Genomic DNA, 18181 nt, shown 5'->3' with positions numbered 1-18181 from the left:
AAAACGCTCTTTACATCAGTTAAAAAAATAGGCCAGGTCATGTCCAGCTTAGTGCCTGCAGTTAACAGAGTTCAACGTTACTTGGGATCTGGAGACTTTTTAAAAATCGGTAATTTCATCTTCCCTCCAGAAATAAATTCCTCCACGGTTTCACTGCGAAAATATTCCTAGGAACGGACAATCCTGCTGCTCGCATACTAAAGACCGCATACACCAAAAAAAAAAAAAAAAAAAAAAAAAAAATCAGATTAATATTGAGCCTTATCAAAAGTACGGCATAAACCATGTGTTGAATTTAATCCAAACCAAACCGTCGATCTGCCTTCGGGATCAGATATAACAAACATGTGAGCCGAGGGCCAGGAATGAAAAGCCCGGTTTGTTTTCGAATAGCAGATTTGTACCGATCTCTGTTAGCTGCGCTCCCGCGTGGAAATCTTTACACTGCAAACGCCGGGCAAGTAGGATTTCTTATCTTCCTGCTTTGTTGGGTTAGGGAAAAGTTTCATTTGGCTTGAATTCGTTTAGAACGCAGGTTTCCCATTTTCAGGGAACAATTCTCAACAGTTTTGGAAAAGAAAGCCTTTTTGAAACGTTTTAAGTAGGGGGGAAAAAGGAAAAGAGGCGTTACCATTGCTAAGGCGCCTTCCGAGGTTTGGGGTGCCGCCTCCCCGCGCGGTTCGCGGCCACCGGGGAGAGCCCAACACGCTTCGCTGCAGCCACCACCGGTGGGGAAAAGTGCCGCTGGGGGGAAATTCAGGCCAGCCGCCGGCAAACACGGCGAGGAGACCTTGCGACGTGAAGCTGGAGATTCCCCAACGGCCCCTTTCTTCTGAGCACCGGGATGCTGTGAAGCGCCCCGCCTCGGTCCAGCCACCCCCTGTCCCCCTGCGCTCTTGAGCATCCTTTTTGGCAAGGGGACCTGCCGGGGCGGGCCAGAGCCCCACGGGCACCCGGCACACAAACGGTGCCAGTAAAAGAGTACAAACTCTTTCATGTTATTAAGAGTACATGCTTCATTTATTTAAATTTAAATGTATTAAAATTTAATATAGCAGCCTTCCAGTGCCTAAAGGGGGTCTACAGGAAAGCTGGGGAGGGACTCTGGATCAAGGAGTGCAATGATAGGACGAGGGGGGACGGTTTTACACTGGAAGAGGGGAGATTTAGATGAGATGTGAGGAAGAAATTCTTTGCTGTGAGGGCGGTGAGCCCCTGGCCCAGGTTGCCCAGAGAAGCTGTGGCTGCCCCATCCCTGGAGGGGTTCAAGGCCAGGTTGGACGGGGCTTGGAGCACCCTGGGCTGGTGGGAGGTGTCCCTGCCCAGGGCAGGGGGTGGCACTGGCTGGGCTTTAAGGTCCCTTCCCACCCGAACCATTCTATGACACAATTCCCAATTTATTGGTCTGGGAATGCCTACAGGGCCCCATCGCCCAGGCCCGGGCTGAGAGCGCAGCTTTGCCAGCCCAGCCTTGCTGGCCCGGTCTCGGAGTTAACCCAGGTTTTCTTCAGAAGTGAACACCCCCCAGCCCCCAACTCAACCTGCTGTTCCTCAGCTCCTCGGCACGCAAGGGCGATGGCGCACGCTGGGGAAATCGGGCGCCCGGAGAGAAACGCAAACTGCGCGAACAAATACCCTTTCCTCGTTTGCTAGATTCCAGCGGCAATTAAATCCCTATTACCTACTCCCTCAACACAAACGGCACAAAAGCAAGCCCTCTGCCTCCCTGGCAGACCATTCCCATCTATTTGCTCCCTCTCCAAACTGGCGAGCGCAGCCGGAGGCTCCGCCGCAACGCTCACACCATTGGGGTCAGGAGTAAGGACGATGCTCTCGGGGATCATCCCAGTCCCATCCCTGACCCTACCAGTGCTTTGGTGGCTCAGCTGCACCTACACAGGTTTGGGGGCGGGGGGGGACGGACAGACGGACATGACAATCCCAGCAAAGGACTGGAAGAGGCACCCCATCGCCGCGTCCACATCAGCAGGCATCTGCACATCTCTAAGCATTCAGCCCTGCCATCTAGCTACCGATTTTGCCACAAATCGGTCAGGTTTGGCGGGGGAGAACTCAGAAGAATTCTCTTGTAGGGACCGAGATCATGCTATTAATACAAATAAAGTAAAATCCGCAAAATAAATACCCCGTATAACTCCGTGCCTGCCGGGCTGAGCCGCCCTCGCTCCTCCCTCCCAACCTGGACAGACCAGCTTTGCTCCTCCTTGAAAACCCCCACGGAGAAACGCACCCGCTCGGACTTTCACATCTAATTTTAGGTGAAGTTTGTAGTTTGCCTGTTCCCCAGGACAGAAAATGCCACGCGTCCGCGGCATCACGCGTTATTCCTGGAAAAGGCCCCAGCAACCAGAGCTGCTGGTTTTTCTATTGATTGCTGGGGGGGGGGGGGGGGCTGTTTGCTATTCCGATCTCAGCTGGTCGGAAGTCTCCCCAATCACCGCAAGGTCGCGACCACGGGGTCAGAAACCTGCACGACATACATCATAATTTATTTTACAGATAATCAATACCGCACTGCGCCGTGCGGCCTTACAGTACAGCCTCACGCGGAGGGAAACTGATGCGACTCCTCCAGGACGGGCACCTTAAGGCCCGGCAGCTGAAGGGGGGCAAAACCAGCTTTCGTTTTAGAGGTGGGAATCAGGGCTGGAAGCAGAGCACGCACCCCACTCGCTGTTGGTTTGTACGTCCGTATCACTGCGTCAAAATTCTGCCCGTGGTTCGAACGCAACTTGGGAAAATAAATATTAGTAACTGGTCAGGTTTATATCTGATAAGTTTGATGGGAGAAGCCCCGGGAGCGGCACGGCCGGCGGATCGCCCAGGGCTCGGAGGGAAGGAGGTGACCCCAGTCCCCACCTGCGGGTGAGGGAAACCCCTGCGACCTGTGGACCAGCCCCCGCTTCGCAGGGATTCGCAGCAACAGAAGAGCAGCAAAACGCCCTTCCATCAATAGCCGCCCTTCATCCCATTTTCTAATTTATATCCCCGGGGCTTCACCCCCCGCCAGCCGTGCCCAGGGTCACCCGGCGCGCGCGCTGCGAGCCCAGGGATTTACCAGGCTCTCCGCCGCTCCCGGCTTTTTCTTTTTCCTTTTTTTTTTTTTTTTGTTTTTTCCTGTTCTTTCTGGATTTCTGCAGAAGAGTAGCTCGGGGTAGTCCAAAAGATACAACAGCTTTTTTAACAAGCTGTCCTTAAAAATGATGCCAAAGACGGTATCTTAGCAGGAAAGAAAGGGATTTGAAACACGCAGCAGGAGAAAAGGGAACTGGGAGGAATAAGGAGTGCTGGAAATAATACCTTGTAGGAAGAGCAAGCCGTTATTAATTAATCGCTGCATTCTGGTATTTGCATCCATGCAGCGTGCAGTTCCCTGGGACCTTCACCACGGTTTCGCATCCATCAATCTCGACGTGATTTGGATGATAAAAGACGAACAGAGGAAGCACGGGGCACAGCCTGCCCCGCACCACCCTGCCTCCACTCGGTGCTGCCCCCACCCCTGTTGTTTGCAGGATCGGGCCCCTCAGCCTGGCCACCGCCTGGGGGGCTCAGCGAGCCCCGGCACCCCCCGCCTGCCCCAGCGAAGCCGGGAGAGCAAGGCTTCGCCTTCCAACCTTCCATCTCGGCGTGGGGCTCTGCCCCATCTCCCGGCCAGGCGGCGGGGAGCCGGACCTGCCGGACAATTCCCCACCACCCGCTTTTTATCCCGTTTCAACCTGCCCCCCCCGGCACAGGCTGCGATGACCCACCACCGCAGGCTCAGACCGTGCCCCGTGCCTCCAAAGCAACGCTCCCTTCAGCCGGCGTCGCCAGCCGGCCCGACGGACACGCGCTCGGCTGCAGCCATGGAGCAGGAGCAGCAGGGCAGCGAGACGGGAGGATGCTCTTAGACCCTCTTATTGCACTCCCAGGTCAACACGCTGAAGGCATTTCGGATTTCTCAGCAGCACGGCTCCTTTCCCACTGGCCGCAGCAAAAATAAAGCGGATAACCTCACGAAAAAGCAAATGCGTGCCGCGAGCGGGGCGTAAGTGGAGTTTGGTGCTGTACCGGGGGAGGATGGTCTGTCGCTACGTGGAAAACTCATGGAAATACAGCTGTTCTTGCGGGCAAAACGGGCAGGGAGGTGTGGAAGCCCAGCCCCGCGTCGAAGGGAGCCGGGTAGCCCAGTGCCGGGGCCACGAGCCCCGCAGCCTGGTCCTGGCCAAGCCGGGAAGATTGGCACGTCGGCTCCCACCCACCGCAGCCCCCGGCACGGCGAGGAGCTCGCACAAAGGGAAACACGCAGACCATGACAGGGTAAGCCTCCTCCTTCCCCTCTCTCTTCCCCTTTCTTTCTCTTCATGCTATGGCGAGGCTGCTGAATGCCGATAGGAAAATACTTTGGCAGAGCCAGACAGTCTTTTCTATTTTGGTTTTGGTTTTTGGTTGGGTTTTTTTGTTGGTGGGTTTTTTTTTTTTTTTCCTTACTTTCCCTGCAGCTGCTTCGCTGGATGCCTAATCCTCCACGGACATCTGGAGAGGGAGCAGGACGCAGGAGCGCCGTGCCAGGTAGGCAGCGCAACGCGCAGCTCCGCGTAACTTCTGGTTGTACCTGCTGTTACGGCACAGCGGGCGGGCGAACAGAACACAAAAACCCAGGGGAAGACAGACAGCCAAAAAAAAAAAAAAAATGAATAAGGTTCGGACCTGTCGGGGCCGCAGATTCCCAGGCGGAAGCACCCCCCGGACTCAGCAGCAGAGCATGAGAAAGTCGCGCTTTGCAGCGGAACATCGCTCTCCGAAGCATCCTGGGGGCTGGCGGCTGCCGTCCCCCTGGGGGCCGCGCGCTGGGCTGACGGCAGGAGGGTATTTAGGTGCCTCCCTGCGCCCAAGGCTTGGCGTGACCTACCCCAGCCCTCCGCAGAGACCCCAGGCAAGGCCCTGGCAGCGGGTATCCATCCTCACAAACCCCCGCCCAGGCACCAAGAGCAGCCGCTCCTTTATTTCCCCTCCTCCCCTTTTTAAATCACGCTGTTCCCTGAACACATTTTTTCACCTGCTGTTATCACAACTGATATCTAAACTGTCCGTATCTGGGGAAAATCAAAGCCAAAGCAGCAATTGCTCAGCGAGGGCTGGAGGCAGGAGAGGAGAGCGCGCGGCAGGGGTTTTCCCAGCTCCTAAGGAAAGGAAGAGACCCATAAAAATACTCCCAAGGATCCAGGAAGTAGCTTTATAGATCCAGAAAAACGATTTTCAACCCCAGGGGAGTCTTTCTCTTGAGCTCAGCCTCCCACAGAGGAGGGAGATATCCGCTCCCCCGGCTGACCAGCTTGGTGCTATCGGCTTACAGCAAAATCAAATATTCCGAGCGGCCACCTGAGTCCCCCCCGACGCTGCTCATCCGACCTGAGCCCCCAGAAGGCCTCGGCAGTCACCCCCGCGCCCCCCCTCGCCACGTCCCAAACGCACCCGCAGGGCTTGGGAAGCATCACCCTTTGCCTATTCCACCCTTTTCTCTTCCGCCTCGGAATGCTACGGGCCGAGCTGCTCTACGAGCAGAAAACGAGCGGGGTTTGAGCGGGCATCCCTCTTCTGAAACCCAGCACTGCTCCAAGCCCAGCAGCCATCGCCTCTGCCCAGTCTTGGATGTGCCGGGTGCAATAAGGAAAGCAAAAAAGCAAAATAAATAGACGTTAAATATAACCGCCACGATGCGCCCAGCTGTCTCCAACCGGGGAAAATCGGAACCCCGCACCGACAGCGCCCTGCTACGCGCTCTCCTCAACAACACCCGAGTCCTCCTCTGTTTCTCCAAAGCATCTCGCACCTCTCTAGAGCTCTGAGAAGGCAAACTGCAGGACACGCGGGTGTGCGGCTCGACGCCTCCGAGCAGCCGCTCCGCTTCGCTGCCCGTTGCCACAACACGCCCGGAAAACGCCAAGCCCCCACGTGCCGAAGGAAGTTCACGTTTGTTTCTGCCTCGCTGGGATGGGAATCTCGAAACCAGCCTTGTCCTTGCACAGCTTCCCGCGAAACGTGTGTTTGGGGAGGGTCTCCTGGCAGAGGACCTGCCCCAGCACGCTGCAGGCGGTGGGAAGCAAAAGCAGCGTGTAACTGGGGGGGCCGCGGGCTGCCTACCCCCATCTCTGTAGGAGCAAGACCCACATCTGCACTCGCCCCGTGCTGATCTCAGTTTCTCGCCTCCCGTGGGAGAACCAGGGCCTGCATCGGGACAAGTGCCAGGACACCGCCACTCAGTGGGGTCAGGCTTCCCCGATCCAGCCCAGGCAACCGCCCCGAGGTCTCTCCTCTTCTCCATGGCCCAAGGTGTCTCCTCTTCCTCCACACCCCAAGGTCTCTCCTCGCCCTCCACCAGCCTGAGCTCTCCGGAGGCCGGGAGGCAGGAGCAGGGCGCGAGGGGCAGCTTCAGGACACAACACTTCACAGACGGGTGCAATGAGTCAGCCGGAGGGGAATAAAAATCCCTTGTGGCAAAGCAGCGTGGTGGTTTCCTGGAGAGCAAGGGGGTTTTGAACAGGAGCAAACGATGTCATACATGACCAAACCCTGCCTCTGCGGGTCACAGGCCAGCGGAGCAGCAGGAGCAGGCACTGCATCCACTGCCACAGTCCCGCAGCGTCACAGACCCGGAGCCATGGACCATCTCATCAGCTCCAGCCCGTGATGGGGTCATGCACTTCCTCAGCATCGCTGAGCTCCTCCTCTTCTAATTAAATCAAGCTTTGCAGTTTCTCTTATCTTCTCAGGGCCTAATAATTAAGTGGGCTGCGATCAGAAAAATCAACAGAAAAGCTTCTCGGCCTTTCCCAGACCACCCTTGCCCTATTTTGTCCTTCACAGCGTCGCTTCTACAACCTGCACGGGCGCAGGGCGGGTACTGCGGCACGGCAGGAACCACAGCAAGACAAGGTTGGAAAGCGGAACTCAGGTCAGAGGTTTTCATGGAGGAGGTTCTTCATCTGAGGAGGTGCGGACACCCTGGCAGAGTGGGAGGCAGGTGCCGGCATGGGGACGCTGCGCCGAGGACTGGGTGGTCCTGGGTCCAGGCGGAGCAGAGATGACAAGCACGGGATTTCCCAGGTCTTGGCAGGCGGGGCTTCGCCGCGAGGAGCGGGAACGGTTCGATGCATCAAAGAAGCACCTGCCCCATCCCACAGCGTGGGCTTCAAGAGCGACGCAGCGATGCCCGAGTCCCAGGGCCTCCATCCCTGGCAGCACAGGCGGCCTCAGCCACCATCTCAAGACAGATGCTCCTGCCACCCAAGGAAGGCGAACATGAGAATAACCCTGCTGGGGCTGCATCGCCCAGCACCCTGCCTTCGGTGCCGGCCACCGGCGCTGTGCCAGGAGGGCGAGGGCAGGGCGAGCAGGGACCCTCGGCTCCAGCACTGCTCCACGCCACAGAAGGGGCGGCCAGGAGCCCCGTGGCAAAGCCAGCTGGGGCGGGCTGTGACAAGGACCACGCTCTGGCTTGTCCCCAACGGTGTCCCCGGTGCCGTGCGGTGGCACTGGCGTCCGAGCCCCCCTCCCGGGGGGAGGACGGCTGGGGAGGAGCAGACGGGGAGAGGGGAGGGAGCCGCTCGGCAAGGCTCACGCCTCCGCCATGTGCTGCGCGCAGCCTCGCCAGACCGCAGGATCTGGCTCACTGAACGTGTGGAAGAAGCAACACTTCTCTGTGTCTCACTTTACAAAGCCCCAAACAATAACTGTCTGTCGCTGCACAGGAGCTTCGGAGAAACAGAAGTTGCTATTGGCATGGCGCGCGGCGGCCTTCCCCTTACACAACACCAGCAGATGTGAAAATAGCCCGGTGCTGCCTCGCGCGCTCCTCTGACCTCCTGTTTGCTTCTGGATCAGCTTCCAAAGCTGGATCTTAACCTACAAGAGCCATAGAAGCAAAGGATTTGGCCCTATCGGGGACCTCTTCATAATCTAAGGCAGACGCGCTCCACGCAGAACACGCCAAGGTTTGTCAGGGCAGGGGAGAGGCTGAGGCAGCACCAGCCCCGGCCCCGGGGCCGCCCGCGCCGGCATCGCCCCACGCTCCGGCTGAGGGTGCGCTGGAGTTGGCCCAGGGACAGAAGAGCTGGAAGCTCTTGCAAACCAGGGCAGCACCCAAAACCTCACATCCTACCGCTCAGCCTACACCGAAGCCACCTCCAGCCCCCACCTGCCCCACGGAGGGGGACCTCCGAGCTCCTGAGGTCCCACGTCCCAGAGCCCGATGTCCTAAGGGCTACCAGGGCTGGCACAGCATGGGAGATCCCTTCCATCCATGCAAGGTGCTCCCGGGGTTTCTCATCCACGTGAAGAGCAAGGACTGACTCCAAACCCAAAACCGGTCCAGGACATACGGAGGGAAAAAGCACGTGGAGGGCAAATTTCTCCTGGAAGGGTGAAAAGGCAGCGGAAGAATTAAACCGAAGGACGCTAAAGATAAGCAATAAAGGGAGAGTTTAGTAACCAGAAGTGAAAGGACATCTCCAAGAACAACCTGCATAAATAAATTAATCTCTCCAGTGCCCCCAAGGATATCCAGTGTCCCTGCTGCCTTCGGGACTGCGCCAACCCCAAGCAGCAGAGGAACTTCCCGAGCTGCAGGAGAAGAAAACAAGGCAGGGACATTGCTGTCACTTGGGAAGGGGCCACAGAACGAGCTGTCCTCCTCGCAAGGCACGGGGCTGCTCCCACAGCCGTGTCGGCGCGCACCCATCGCCCGCCTTCCAGCAGCTCTCCCCTGTGACCCACCACACACCACTCCCTGGTGGGAATGTCACCCGACGGCAAAGCCCCGAAGGAGTTAGACTCAGCTGGGAGTCTAAACCCTGCTCCCAAAAAAGCCCCATCCCTCCGACCACCCCACGGTCCGGGCTAGGGAACGCCTCGCCGGTGCTGCCCCAACCCACCCACGGGTGATGCTACACCCGACGGCATCACCTACGGGCTCGGCGCCACCGAGAAAGCCTTTATCCACAGCTGAGCCACCGCAGCGCCTGACCGCAGGCAGCTGGCGCGGCGACCCGTCCCAGCCTCCGCACACGAGTAACTAACGTAAGATACAGAATACCCGAGCCGTGGTATTTTGCCCCGAAATACCTCCATCCCCAAAGCAGGCTGGAGGGATTTCTACCTTTGCGCGCAGAGCCGCGGGGTGAACGGGCAGCAGCAGAGGAGCGTAATTCTAAGACCAACACGCGGGACGAGCCGCTGGTCGCGGCTTGCGCAGGAGGGCGAAAGGCGGCCTTAGAATATAATCCATTTCAGGCGCTCTTAAATCTCCCCAATACAACGCAGAGCCCTTTAAGCAAGACTAAACAACTTCCTTTAGCCTAAATAAATATTAAACCTAAGTGATGCATTAATTTACTCCAGTTCACCAAAGGCTAACTCCTACCCAAACTGATCATTATAAAAGAAATCCTATAATCCCTTGCTCCCATTCAGGCTCAAAACATGTAATCCCGTGAATAAATCCAGCAAGAAAGTGTAACAAAACGGGCAATAAAAACTTACGGCATTCACATCTTTTCATCTACCATTAATACTGTAAACACTCACTCGAAGGCCCTTGAGTATGACTAATCTAATGTTTTGGCTCCCAACGCTAATCGCCGAAAGAGCTCGCCTCTCGCCGTAACACCCAGCGAGACCCCGCCGCCCCCCCACCCCACCCCACCCCAGCGGGGGCCCAGGACACCCCCCAGCGCCCAGCCCCACCAAACCCCCGCCTCAAATCCCGCAAAACGCTGCGAAACCAGGGCGAAAAGGGAACAAGTATGGTTCTAATAGCGCCGGAGCGCAGAGATTTTATCCCCCCCCCCCTTTTTTTTTTTTTTTTATTATTTTATTGCTTTGGAAGCCTGCGAGCTCCAACTGTATAAATGCCAATAACTTCCCAAGTTTTAAGGCTGCTGAAGTAAGAGATCAGATTTTAGCAAGTGCTTTCCAGGCAGCCAGCCAAACTTTTTCTGATTCACTAAAAGCACCAAAGGGAGGGGGGGGGGAGGGGGGGGGGAGAGGGAGGGGGCCGGAGGGCTGATTAACTTCAGTTACCGCACAAGCGCAAAAAAAAGAAAAAAAAAAAATAAAAATAAGGAAAAGTCTCCCCGCTGCAAAGGGTGCCGTCGCTGCGAGCTCTGAGCTCTGCGCAGCCTGTTATTCCTGGGGCTTGGGGAAGTTAAAAAAAAAAAAAAAAAACCCAAAAAAAAAAAAAAAAGAAAAAAAGAAGAAAAACAGCACACCACACACACAACGCACCGGAGAAATACGGCAAACGCCTCCCAACCGCAGGGTGATTTACAGCTGCGGATCCTCTCCCGATGAGGAGGCTGCTCCGCCGAGGGGAGGCTCTGCTGGTGTTAGGTTCAAGACAGGGTTTTCAGAAGGGATGAGATAAAAAAACGTGAATTTTTTGAGGGGGTGGGGGAGGAGGGGACGGGGCTGGCTGGGGTTTTAGCTTGGCCGCAGGGATGGAGCCCCCTCCCGTGCTGCGGCCGAGCTCATCCAGGACCGTCCCTCGCTGCCATCGGGTATCTGCGAGAGGACGAGCAGGTGCAACCCCATCCCCGGCACCCCTGCAGGGACAAGGGGGTGGCACCAGTGGCCCCCGGCCCCAGCAGGACGGAGCCACCGAGGCAGCGGCACCTGCTCTGCCCGGCCTCGCAGGTGGGTCCCGCTGCGGGATGGATGCCCAGCTAAAACCCCCATGCCGGGGAGGCGCGGGGCTGTCGCGGGGGGCAGCGGACACCCCGTTGTCCCCCCACCCCACCCCAGCCGCCGTCCCCGTCCCGCGGGCGCCTGGGCTGCAGCAGAGCCTCGCCGCTCAGGGTGTTCCTCCAACGGCTTCATTCCTGCCGAGGCAGGATCAAAGGCAGGATCTGACTTGGACGGCTTTCTACTGAATAATGGGGAGGGAGCAGGCAGCCTCCTTCTCCTGGCTAGGAAAACGCGTGTTTTTCAAAGTATCAGTTTTTGGGAGCAAGTTCCCTAGGAGGGGAATAAAAAAAAAATAAAATATATATATATAATAAGGAGGGAAAAAAAAAAATAACGAGGAGGGCGAGCAGGAGAGCGCCTGCTCTTCCAAGGCAAGTGCATCAATCAACATTGTGCAAGGAGGGGAGTCCAGCACTCCCTCTCACATCATTAGCCAGGCTAATGCACTCCAGAGGATCCCGCTACGGCAGGGCAGGCTACCGGCGCACCCAGCCCGCAGCGGGCGGCCGCCCAGCCGCCGCACCAGCGGGCACCCAAAAGCAGCTGGGCGAGAGGGGCAGCCCCTTTCGCAGGGCCACTGACACACACTCCAGCATCTGGCGCGGGGATCGGTTTTAATACGGCTATAAAAACTAGGGGGGGGGGGGAGGAAAAAAAAAAAAAAAGAAAAAAAAGAAAAGTGAAAGCCCTAGCCAAAACTGCCTGGCACTCCGAGAGGTCAGCACGCCGCCTTTGTTTCTATTTTACAACCAAAAGCGTAAGAGGACAGAAAGGACACGTACCTGTACCTGAAAGCACAGCAGCAGGAAATGTAAACATCTGGAGAGGAGAAAAAAAAAAAGCAACAAAAGATCAAATGATGCGGTAAAATGGTTAAAGTTGAATTTTTTATTGTTATTATTATTATTTTTTTTGCGCTTTGTTTTTGTTTGCAATTTTTTAAAGGGCGCAGAGCGATGCTCTGCTTATAAAAAGGCTCGGGGGGTCCCGATTAACCACCTGGTTGCGAGGAAAACGCAACCGGAGCCTCCAAAATGAAAGTTTAAAAAAAAAAAAAAAAAAAACACCACACCACAATTTAAAAAAAAAAAAAAAACACGTTAAAAAAATAATAAAAAAAAAAAAAATAATGCCATAATCCTTACAGGCAAGTGCAGGCTGAGAGCAGTGAATACATCGCTGGGCGAGGAGAGGGGGGAGGTCAGCGGCTTCGGGCTAGCGGAGTGCAGTCCCCCACCGCCGCCCTGACATGGGAGCGATCCGGCCGCCGGGCTCCGCTCCGCTCCGCGCCGCCCCGCGCTGCTCCGCGCCGCCGAGAAGTTGTGGTACCGCCCGCTTTGCCTCCTCCGAGTGACTCGCTTCGGCATCAGCTCTCCTCTCCCCCTGTCTCTCCTCCTCCTCCTCCTCTTCCCTCTCTCTCTCTCTCTCCGCCTTTGGGGGGGATGAAGGTGCTTATTGTCAGTAACTTCCGATCATCAGCAAGTGCCCCCCCGCCGCCCCCCCGAGGCGGATGAAGGCTCTCGGCGGCCCCGCGCCCCGCTCCGCGCCGGCGGCATGGCGATGCGCGGGCGATGCGCGGAGCGGGAGGCGGGACCCGCCCGGGCGGCCCCCGCGGGGCTGGCACCGCCTGCGCGGATGGGGCAGCACCGCCTGCGCGGCCCGGATGGCAAAGCGTTTAAATTTAAAAAAAAAAAAAAAAAAAAAAATTAAGGAAAAAAAATAAAATAAATTTTTAAAAAAGGAAAAGGGGGGGGGGGGGGGGCGGGGACGGACAGCGCGCTGCTCCAACCCCTCCCCGCCCCGACGGAGCGGGCTGTGCCGCTGCTCGCCCCGAAGGCGAGGGGAAAAACACACACACACACACAGCACCCCCCCTCCCCTCCACCGCCAGACCCACCGCTCCGCTCCGCGCTCCCCCGCGGTACCCTTACCTCCGAGCGCGCAGCAGCGCGTCCCCTCGCCCGAGCGGGAGGGCGAGCGGCAGCGGGGTCCCGCCGGCCCCACCGCGGCTCGCCCCCCACCGCCCGGTGGGGCAGGGCAGGGCAGGGCATGGCGGCGGCCGGCCGGGCCCATCGCCCCCCGGCCCCGCGGCGGCGGCGGGACAGCGGCCCCGGGGCCGGGGTCCGGGCTTTGCGCGGCCGGCGCTGCCCGCCCGCATGGACACGCTTCGCCTGCCCTCCAGCGGCCGCGCCGCCGCAACGCTCCCGCAGCGCCCGACCGCTTCCCCCCGCTCCTCACCCCTTCTCGGGGTTGGTTTTTTTTACTAAGGTAAAGGGGGGGAAAAAAAAAAAAAAAAAAGAAAAAAAAAGAAAAAAAAGAAAAAAGAAAAAATCCCCACGCCGAGAGCGTGCGGTAACTCTGGCCCCGTTCTCTGAAAGCTGGTTTGTAGCAGACAAAACGCCAGGAACTGTTAACCTCCGCGCACAGCCTAACCCTCCGAAGAGAGCCGAGCGTCAGTTAACACCTTATTAAGTGAGAACGTAACCATAGCTCGTAACTAGCAGCTTTCCAAATTCGCCGCTCGAGTAACAGCGGAGCGTTGGGCCCCGCTGGTCCCACAGCCGTGGGGACCGAAGCGCGGGCTCCCGCCGGGTTCTCAGCCGCAAATCAAGCGGCATCCCTTAATCCGGAGTTCATCACTGGGGATCCCTCAGACACCAAATCGCAGGGGTTTTCAGCCCATCGCTTCAGGCCCAAGAGGCACAGAAAACGTTAAAATTTTGAAAACAGTGACCGAAGCAAAAATACCTCCAACACACGTATGTGATGTATCTAATAGACTTCAAACTTCTTGTGTTATGGATCCACAAACCAATGAAAAAAATCCAAATCGCCGTCAATTACCGATGCCACCGACATCAGTGGCACCACGCACCCCCGTACCAGCAGTCCCACGGCTGAAGGCTCTTTCCGGGGATGGCCAAGACCATCAGAGCCGCTTTCCCAAGCTCTGCAAGTTGAGCTCGCCGAGATGCCTGCACAGAAATGGTACGAACAGAATTTGGGCACTCGCAGGATGAGAGCATTTAGCTCAGGTGTGAAAATATTCGAGACAGTCCTAATCATCGCAAATGTCTCTTTCCCTCAAAGCAGTTTGGGTGGGGAGGACTCCAGCCTACACCACCTTCTGCCGGCGGGCGCTGCTCACTCACCCATGGGAAAGGCACCCCATGGCGGGGGGGTCAAGCCCAGCATTCCCACGTGCATCAGCCCATCACCTCGCTAAATCCAGTATCTGCCGCCCAAGGGGACCCCGCACAACACAGGCGGCAGTTCTGCAAAGCCAGAAGGCGATAATTCCTCCCTGACACTCGTAGCCGCTCGCAGTCATCTGCGAGCACGAGCTTTGACGGCTCCTCCTCAGCTTTCCTGACCGCCAAACCTGGGAGCAATCAGAAAATCCATCTGAACTGTCCCAGAAACAGCCCCTCATCCTCAGCTGAAACCCAGACTTCTCCTGCTCCACCAACAGCCTCTTTTCACCTTCCTCTTTTCCCAGCCTGACTTACCCTTGCGGAAGGAGGATCCATGCAGAAAACGGGTACCCGAAACTTGCTCCCCGTCCTTGCCGTGAGAGCGCCAACCTGCTGCACTTGTTACCATTGGCTTCATCCTGCCAAGCCTCAAAGCTCAACCTTGCACACGGGTGACATTTTGTGCTCCTCCCACGAGAACTGAAAACACTCATCAACCGTTACACGGGAAGTCGGGATTTCTGGGTGAGATTTGCAAATCCAAAGCGTCCCACGCACGACCTGCCCCGTCTTCCGCCCAAGCAGAGCCTTCAGCTGCTTTACGTTACCAACACATGGGCCGGCCTCAAGGTCTTTAAGTAGGATGATGTCTTACACCTGTAGAGCCCCATGACGCGAACGGTATCTAAAGGGAAGCTCGTGCTGTTCTACTGTGTGCCTTCGCCGGTCTGATGTAGGGATGCCACTGGTGATGCACTGGGGAAGGGACGGAAGTGCCGCGAGCACCCGTCCCACCGCTTGGGAGCTTTGCACGGCGGCAGCCCCACCACCCGCCTCTGAGAAAAGGCTCCTTAGATGGCAACCGGTGGCCTTGCCCAACACCCGAGCCAGCCCAGGGCTGCTGCGCCCCGATGGAAGCAGCACAGATAGAAAAGTCATTTGTGAAGCTGCTGCTAATATTTATAATGTCAATTCCCCCCACCAGCAGGGAAAAATCACAGCAGCTACAGCATTGCTGCGAGCCACCCGTGGAAAAAAGTCATCAGAGGCGATGCTGCCTCCCACCGCCGCATCCCGACCGGGGCTTTGGCTGCCAGAAGGGACTGGATCTGCACAGACCAAAAGGCACCCGGACACCTCAAACGGTGAGAAGTGCCAGGGCAACACCCGCCGGGGGGTGTTTTAAAGAGGGCACGTTGGATTTTCCTTTTTTCAATTACGAAAGCATTTCAGTTGTGATCGCGCACGAGCTCTATATTTAAACTAGACCCAGGTTTTGTGCCTCGTTAAGTTCGACAAAGCCCTTTAATCTTTAAAATCCCCATAGTTGCCTGGAGAATAATACTGATATTAAGCGAATCTCGGGCTACCAGCCTTGAAGAACACCGGGAGCACAGGAAATAAGACGAGGCAGCTCACATGTATCTGTGGAAAAACAGAAATACCGCTTAGCTGCCTGTTGTTATGAATACATGTATGTCTATAGATAATATGAAGAGGTCTGCGCCCATGCGTGTTGCTTCACTGCTGAAAGGCTGCTATTTGACCCCATTCCCAACACAAACCCAGCGCCCGCTGGGGGAAGACCACCTTTATTTTAAGGTGTTTATTTTTCTGACGGCACACCGAGGGTGCGAAGGCTGGCGCAGCACGTTCCCAAGAGCTGGATGCTCGCGACATTCGATTAAGCAAGAGACGGGCCAGGTAGGGTCTCTGCACGGCAGGGCGATGCCTGGGATCTCCCAGGGTTACTGCCTCGCGCTCACCCGTGCAAAAGCCTGAATTAAAGGCTCTGTCCTACAGCGCCTCGGTGGCTTATTGGATTAGCGGCTGCTCAAATCAAAGTCCGAGCAGCATGACCTTTCCCTCGCAGGGCTGTGAAGGTGCCCCCGGTGAAACGAGTTCCCCTCGCCCTGCTCCAGTGGTTCATATCGCCCGCGGCACGGACGTTTCACAGAGTGTGGAGCCCCTTCAATGGGGCCGAGGACTTAGCAGCATGCTTGAGTGGGAAACCTTCCCACCCACCGGACGCCCCTGCGGAATGTGAATGAGAAGCCGGCGGCGAAGGCTGGCGCGGGATGCGGCCCCGCCGCGCCCAGCACGCCTTTAGATTCAAGATTTAAAGGAAAAAGAAAAGGCCCGGGCTGACGTTTTACAAAGACCAAGTTCAGCTCCGCATCTCAGCCCTGCCACCATTTGCTCCCATCACCTTCCGCACCTCCAGCCTTGGGTCATTTCAATAAGCAAATAAGCTTATTTTTAACCACATAACCAAATTATTAACCAAATTTTATTTTAACCGAAGCAAATAAGCATTTCAACCAAAAAAATCAACTCGAGAAGGAGTTTCTACGTTTTATACCCTCGGTGGTAAAGGGAAAGACAACTTTTAGAAGGGCTGTGGGGCATTATCTTCTGTCTCTACCCAGTTTGCACACAAAGGGGCAACTCCACGCCAAGGATTTTAGAAACACCTCTGCCACGTAGCCTGGACAGGCAGGGAGGGAGGGGATGCTTTGCCGTTAGTGCCTTTTGACAGAAGAGCCACCTCAGAACAACCCTGAGCCGCTACCCAGGAGGACGGGACTTAAGCCTTAGCGCCGTGACGTTCAGTCCCAACCTTGCGGGAGGAACGCGGCGAATAAATCAGGACTGATTCAGGCAGCCACAGAGCGCCGGGCTACGGCCCGCGCTTAAAGCCCTGCAAGCACGAAGCCATATAAATATATAAACATGCAAATCGCTTGCAGGATGCTCACACAAGTCACCCGCGTGGCAGGTGGCAGCATGGCCAACAGCCCTGCTGATACTCACACGTGGGAGAAGAGAGGGAAAGGCTGTGCAGAAGGTCAACAAGTAAAGCTGTAACTTCTAAATGAAAAATGCATCCCCCGAGCCTCGCAGGGAACCGCAGGGGAAGGATGCTCAGCGTCAGGCGGGTCAGAGCAGCCAGGAGCAGCGGAGGCGGAGAGCTTGGTTCTCTTTCCGTAGCCCTCTTTGTCCCCAGGCGCCCTGCCACGCTCCCCTGGCACAGTACGGGGAACAGCGGAAGGCAGCAGCTCCGCACTCCCGCGCCTTGAACACAAGAAGAGCGGGCGACAATTTGGTGTTCAGCGATTCGGGTGCTTTGCAGCCATGGTTGGTCCCCAGCAGCTTTGCGCACTGCCAGGCTGGAAAGATGCTGGGTGCCGGCGCTCAGTCCCTAAAGCTCCCGGATTCCACCGCATACCAAAAGGCGTAGGGAAGGCTCACTTATCTGTCAACTCCAGACGGAATTTAGGTTTTAGCGCGCTGAAGTTTCTCCCCGGACACAAACAGACGGCGCGTGGAGGAAGAAAAGTCAACCCAAACCATACATTGTCAGCTTTCACACCGGGGGCTGACCGTGCCCCGAGACAGACGAAGGGCCAGGGAGACCCGCGCAGACCCAACATGTCTCTGCAATCGCTCCGCTGCTTGCCTGGACTCTGAAAATGCACGGAGGCGTAGGAAATGAGCTGAAAACACCCAACAAAGGCGTAAATACAGTGAAAGCAGAAATGCTGAATTCCCCCACCGAGCATTTGAAACACTCAATCACAACACGCGCAACAGAGCCTTCCTGCACGGCACTGAAAAAAGAACCCAAAATAGTGCTTTTGCTGCCGGGTGCCTTACGCCCACCGCGTTTTTAGCTTGTGACCATTGAGCTGTGCTTTGTAAGCCCCACAGATCAGATACCACCCTGGAAGACATGAACTGCGCCATGCCATGCCAGCCAGTGGAGATGGCACCAGGAACTAGAGATGTTAATCCTGCAAATACAGAAGCATCAGTCCCCTGCAGTGACCCAGGACCTGGGTGGGTGGGTTTTAGTCGAGAGACCTGAAGACTGGCACTACTGAGACGCAAGTGTGGCATAACCCCATCTTTTTAGCAGGAAGTATTTGCTATTTAATAGCTGCTGGCCTTCCTGGAAAAAGGTGAAGGTCTCTATCCGGAGCCTGGATGAAGACAACACGTCCACCCTGCGGCATTCAGGAGAGAATAGTTGCGAGGAACGATCTGAAGTCCCTCAATGGCAAGCGAGAGCTCAGGGAGATGTGTCAGCCCAGCTCCGCTGGAGTTTTACCCTGCCATGACCAGGGGAGGCCTCTTCTGGCCACCAGGAACTCCTGCCTTGGAGAATGAAGACTGAAAAAGCACAGCGCAAACATAAACAAACATAAAGTAACAGAATAATGGAATACAAAATAAATAGG

The 18181-nt window shown here is 56.5% G+C and overlaps 1 protein-coding gene across 3 annotated transcripts in view; it reads right to left on the bottom strand.

The window, feature by feature from the left end:
• Nucleotides 1-12692, bottom strand: part of FGF18 (fibroblast growth factor 18) — a 77819-nt gene extending 65127 nt beyond the window's left edge. Inside the window, exons 1-2 of one of the 3 annotated variants that reach the window (XM_054217400.1) lie at nt 12678-12692; nt 11529-11565 (exon numbers count right to left, since the gene is read on the bottom strand). Coding sequence is in view for 1 of the 3 variants with exons in the window: in XM_054217398.1 (XP_054073373.1) it covers nt 11529-11565; nt 11892-11923 (69 nt within the window). In the remaining 2 variants the exon portion in view is untranslated. Of the gene's footprint in view, nt 1-10287; nt 10394-11528; nt 11566-11891; nt 12153-12677 lie in introns of those variants that run through there. The other 2 variants (XM_054217398.1, XM_054217401.1) reach the window with 2 other exon arrangements.
• Between the last annotated feature and the right edge of the window lie 5489 nt (nt 12693-18181).

This window comes from Rissa tridactyla, chromosome 11 (assembly GCF_028500815.1).
Source record: "Rissa tridactyla isolate bRisTri1 chromosome 11, bRisTri1.patW.cur.20221130, whole genome shotgun sequence".
Lineage (NCBI taxonomy): Eukaryota > Metazoa > Chordata > Aves > Charadriiformes > Laridae > Rissa > Rissa tridactyla.
This window is presented reverse-complemented; position numbering and strand designations above follow the sequence as displayed.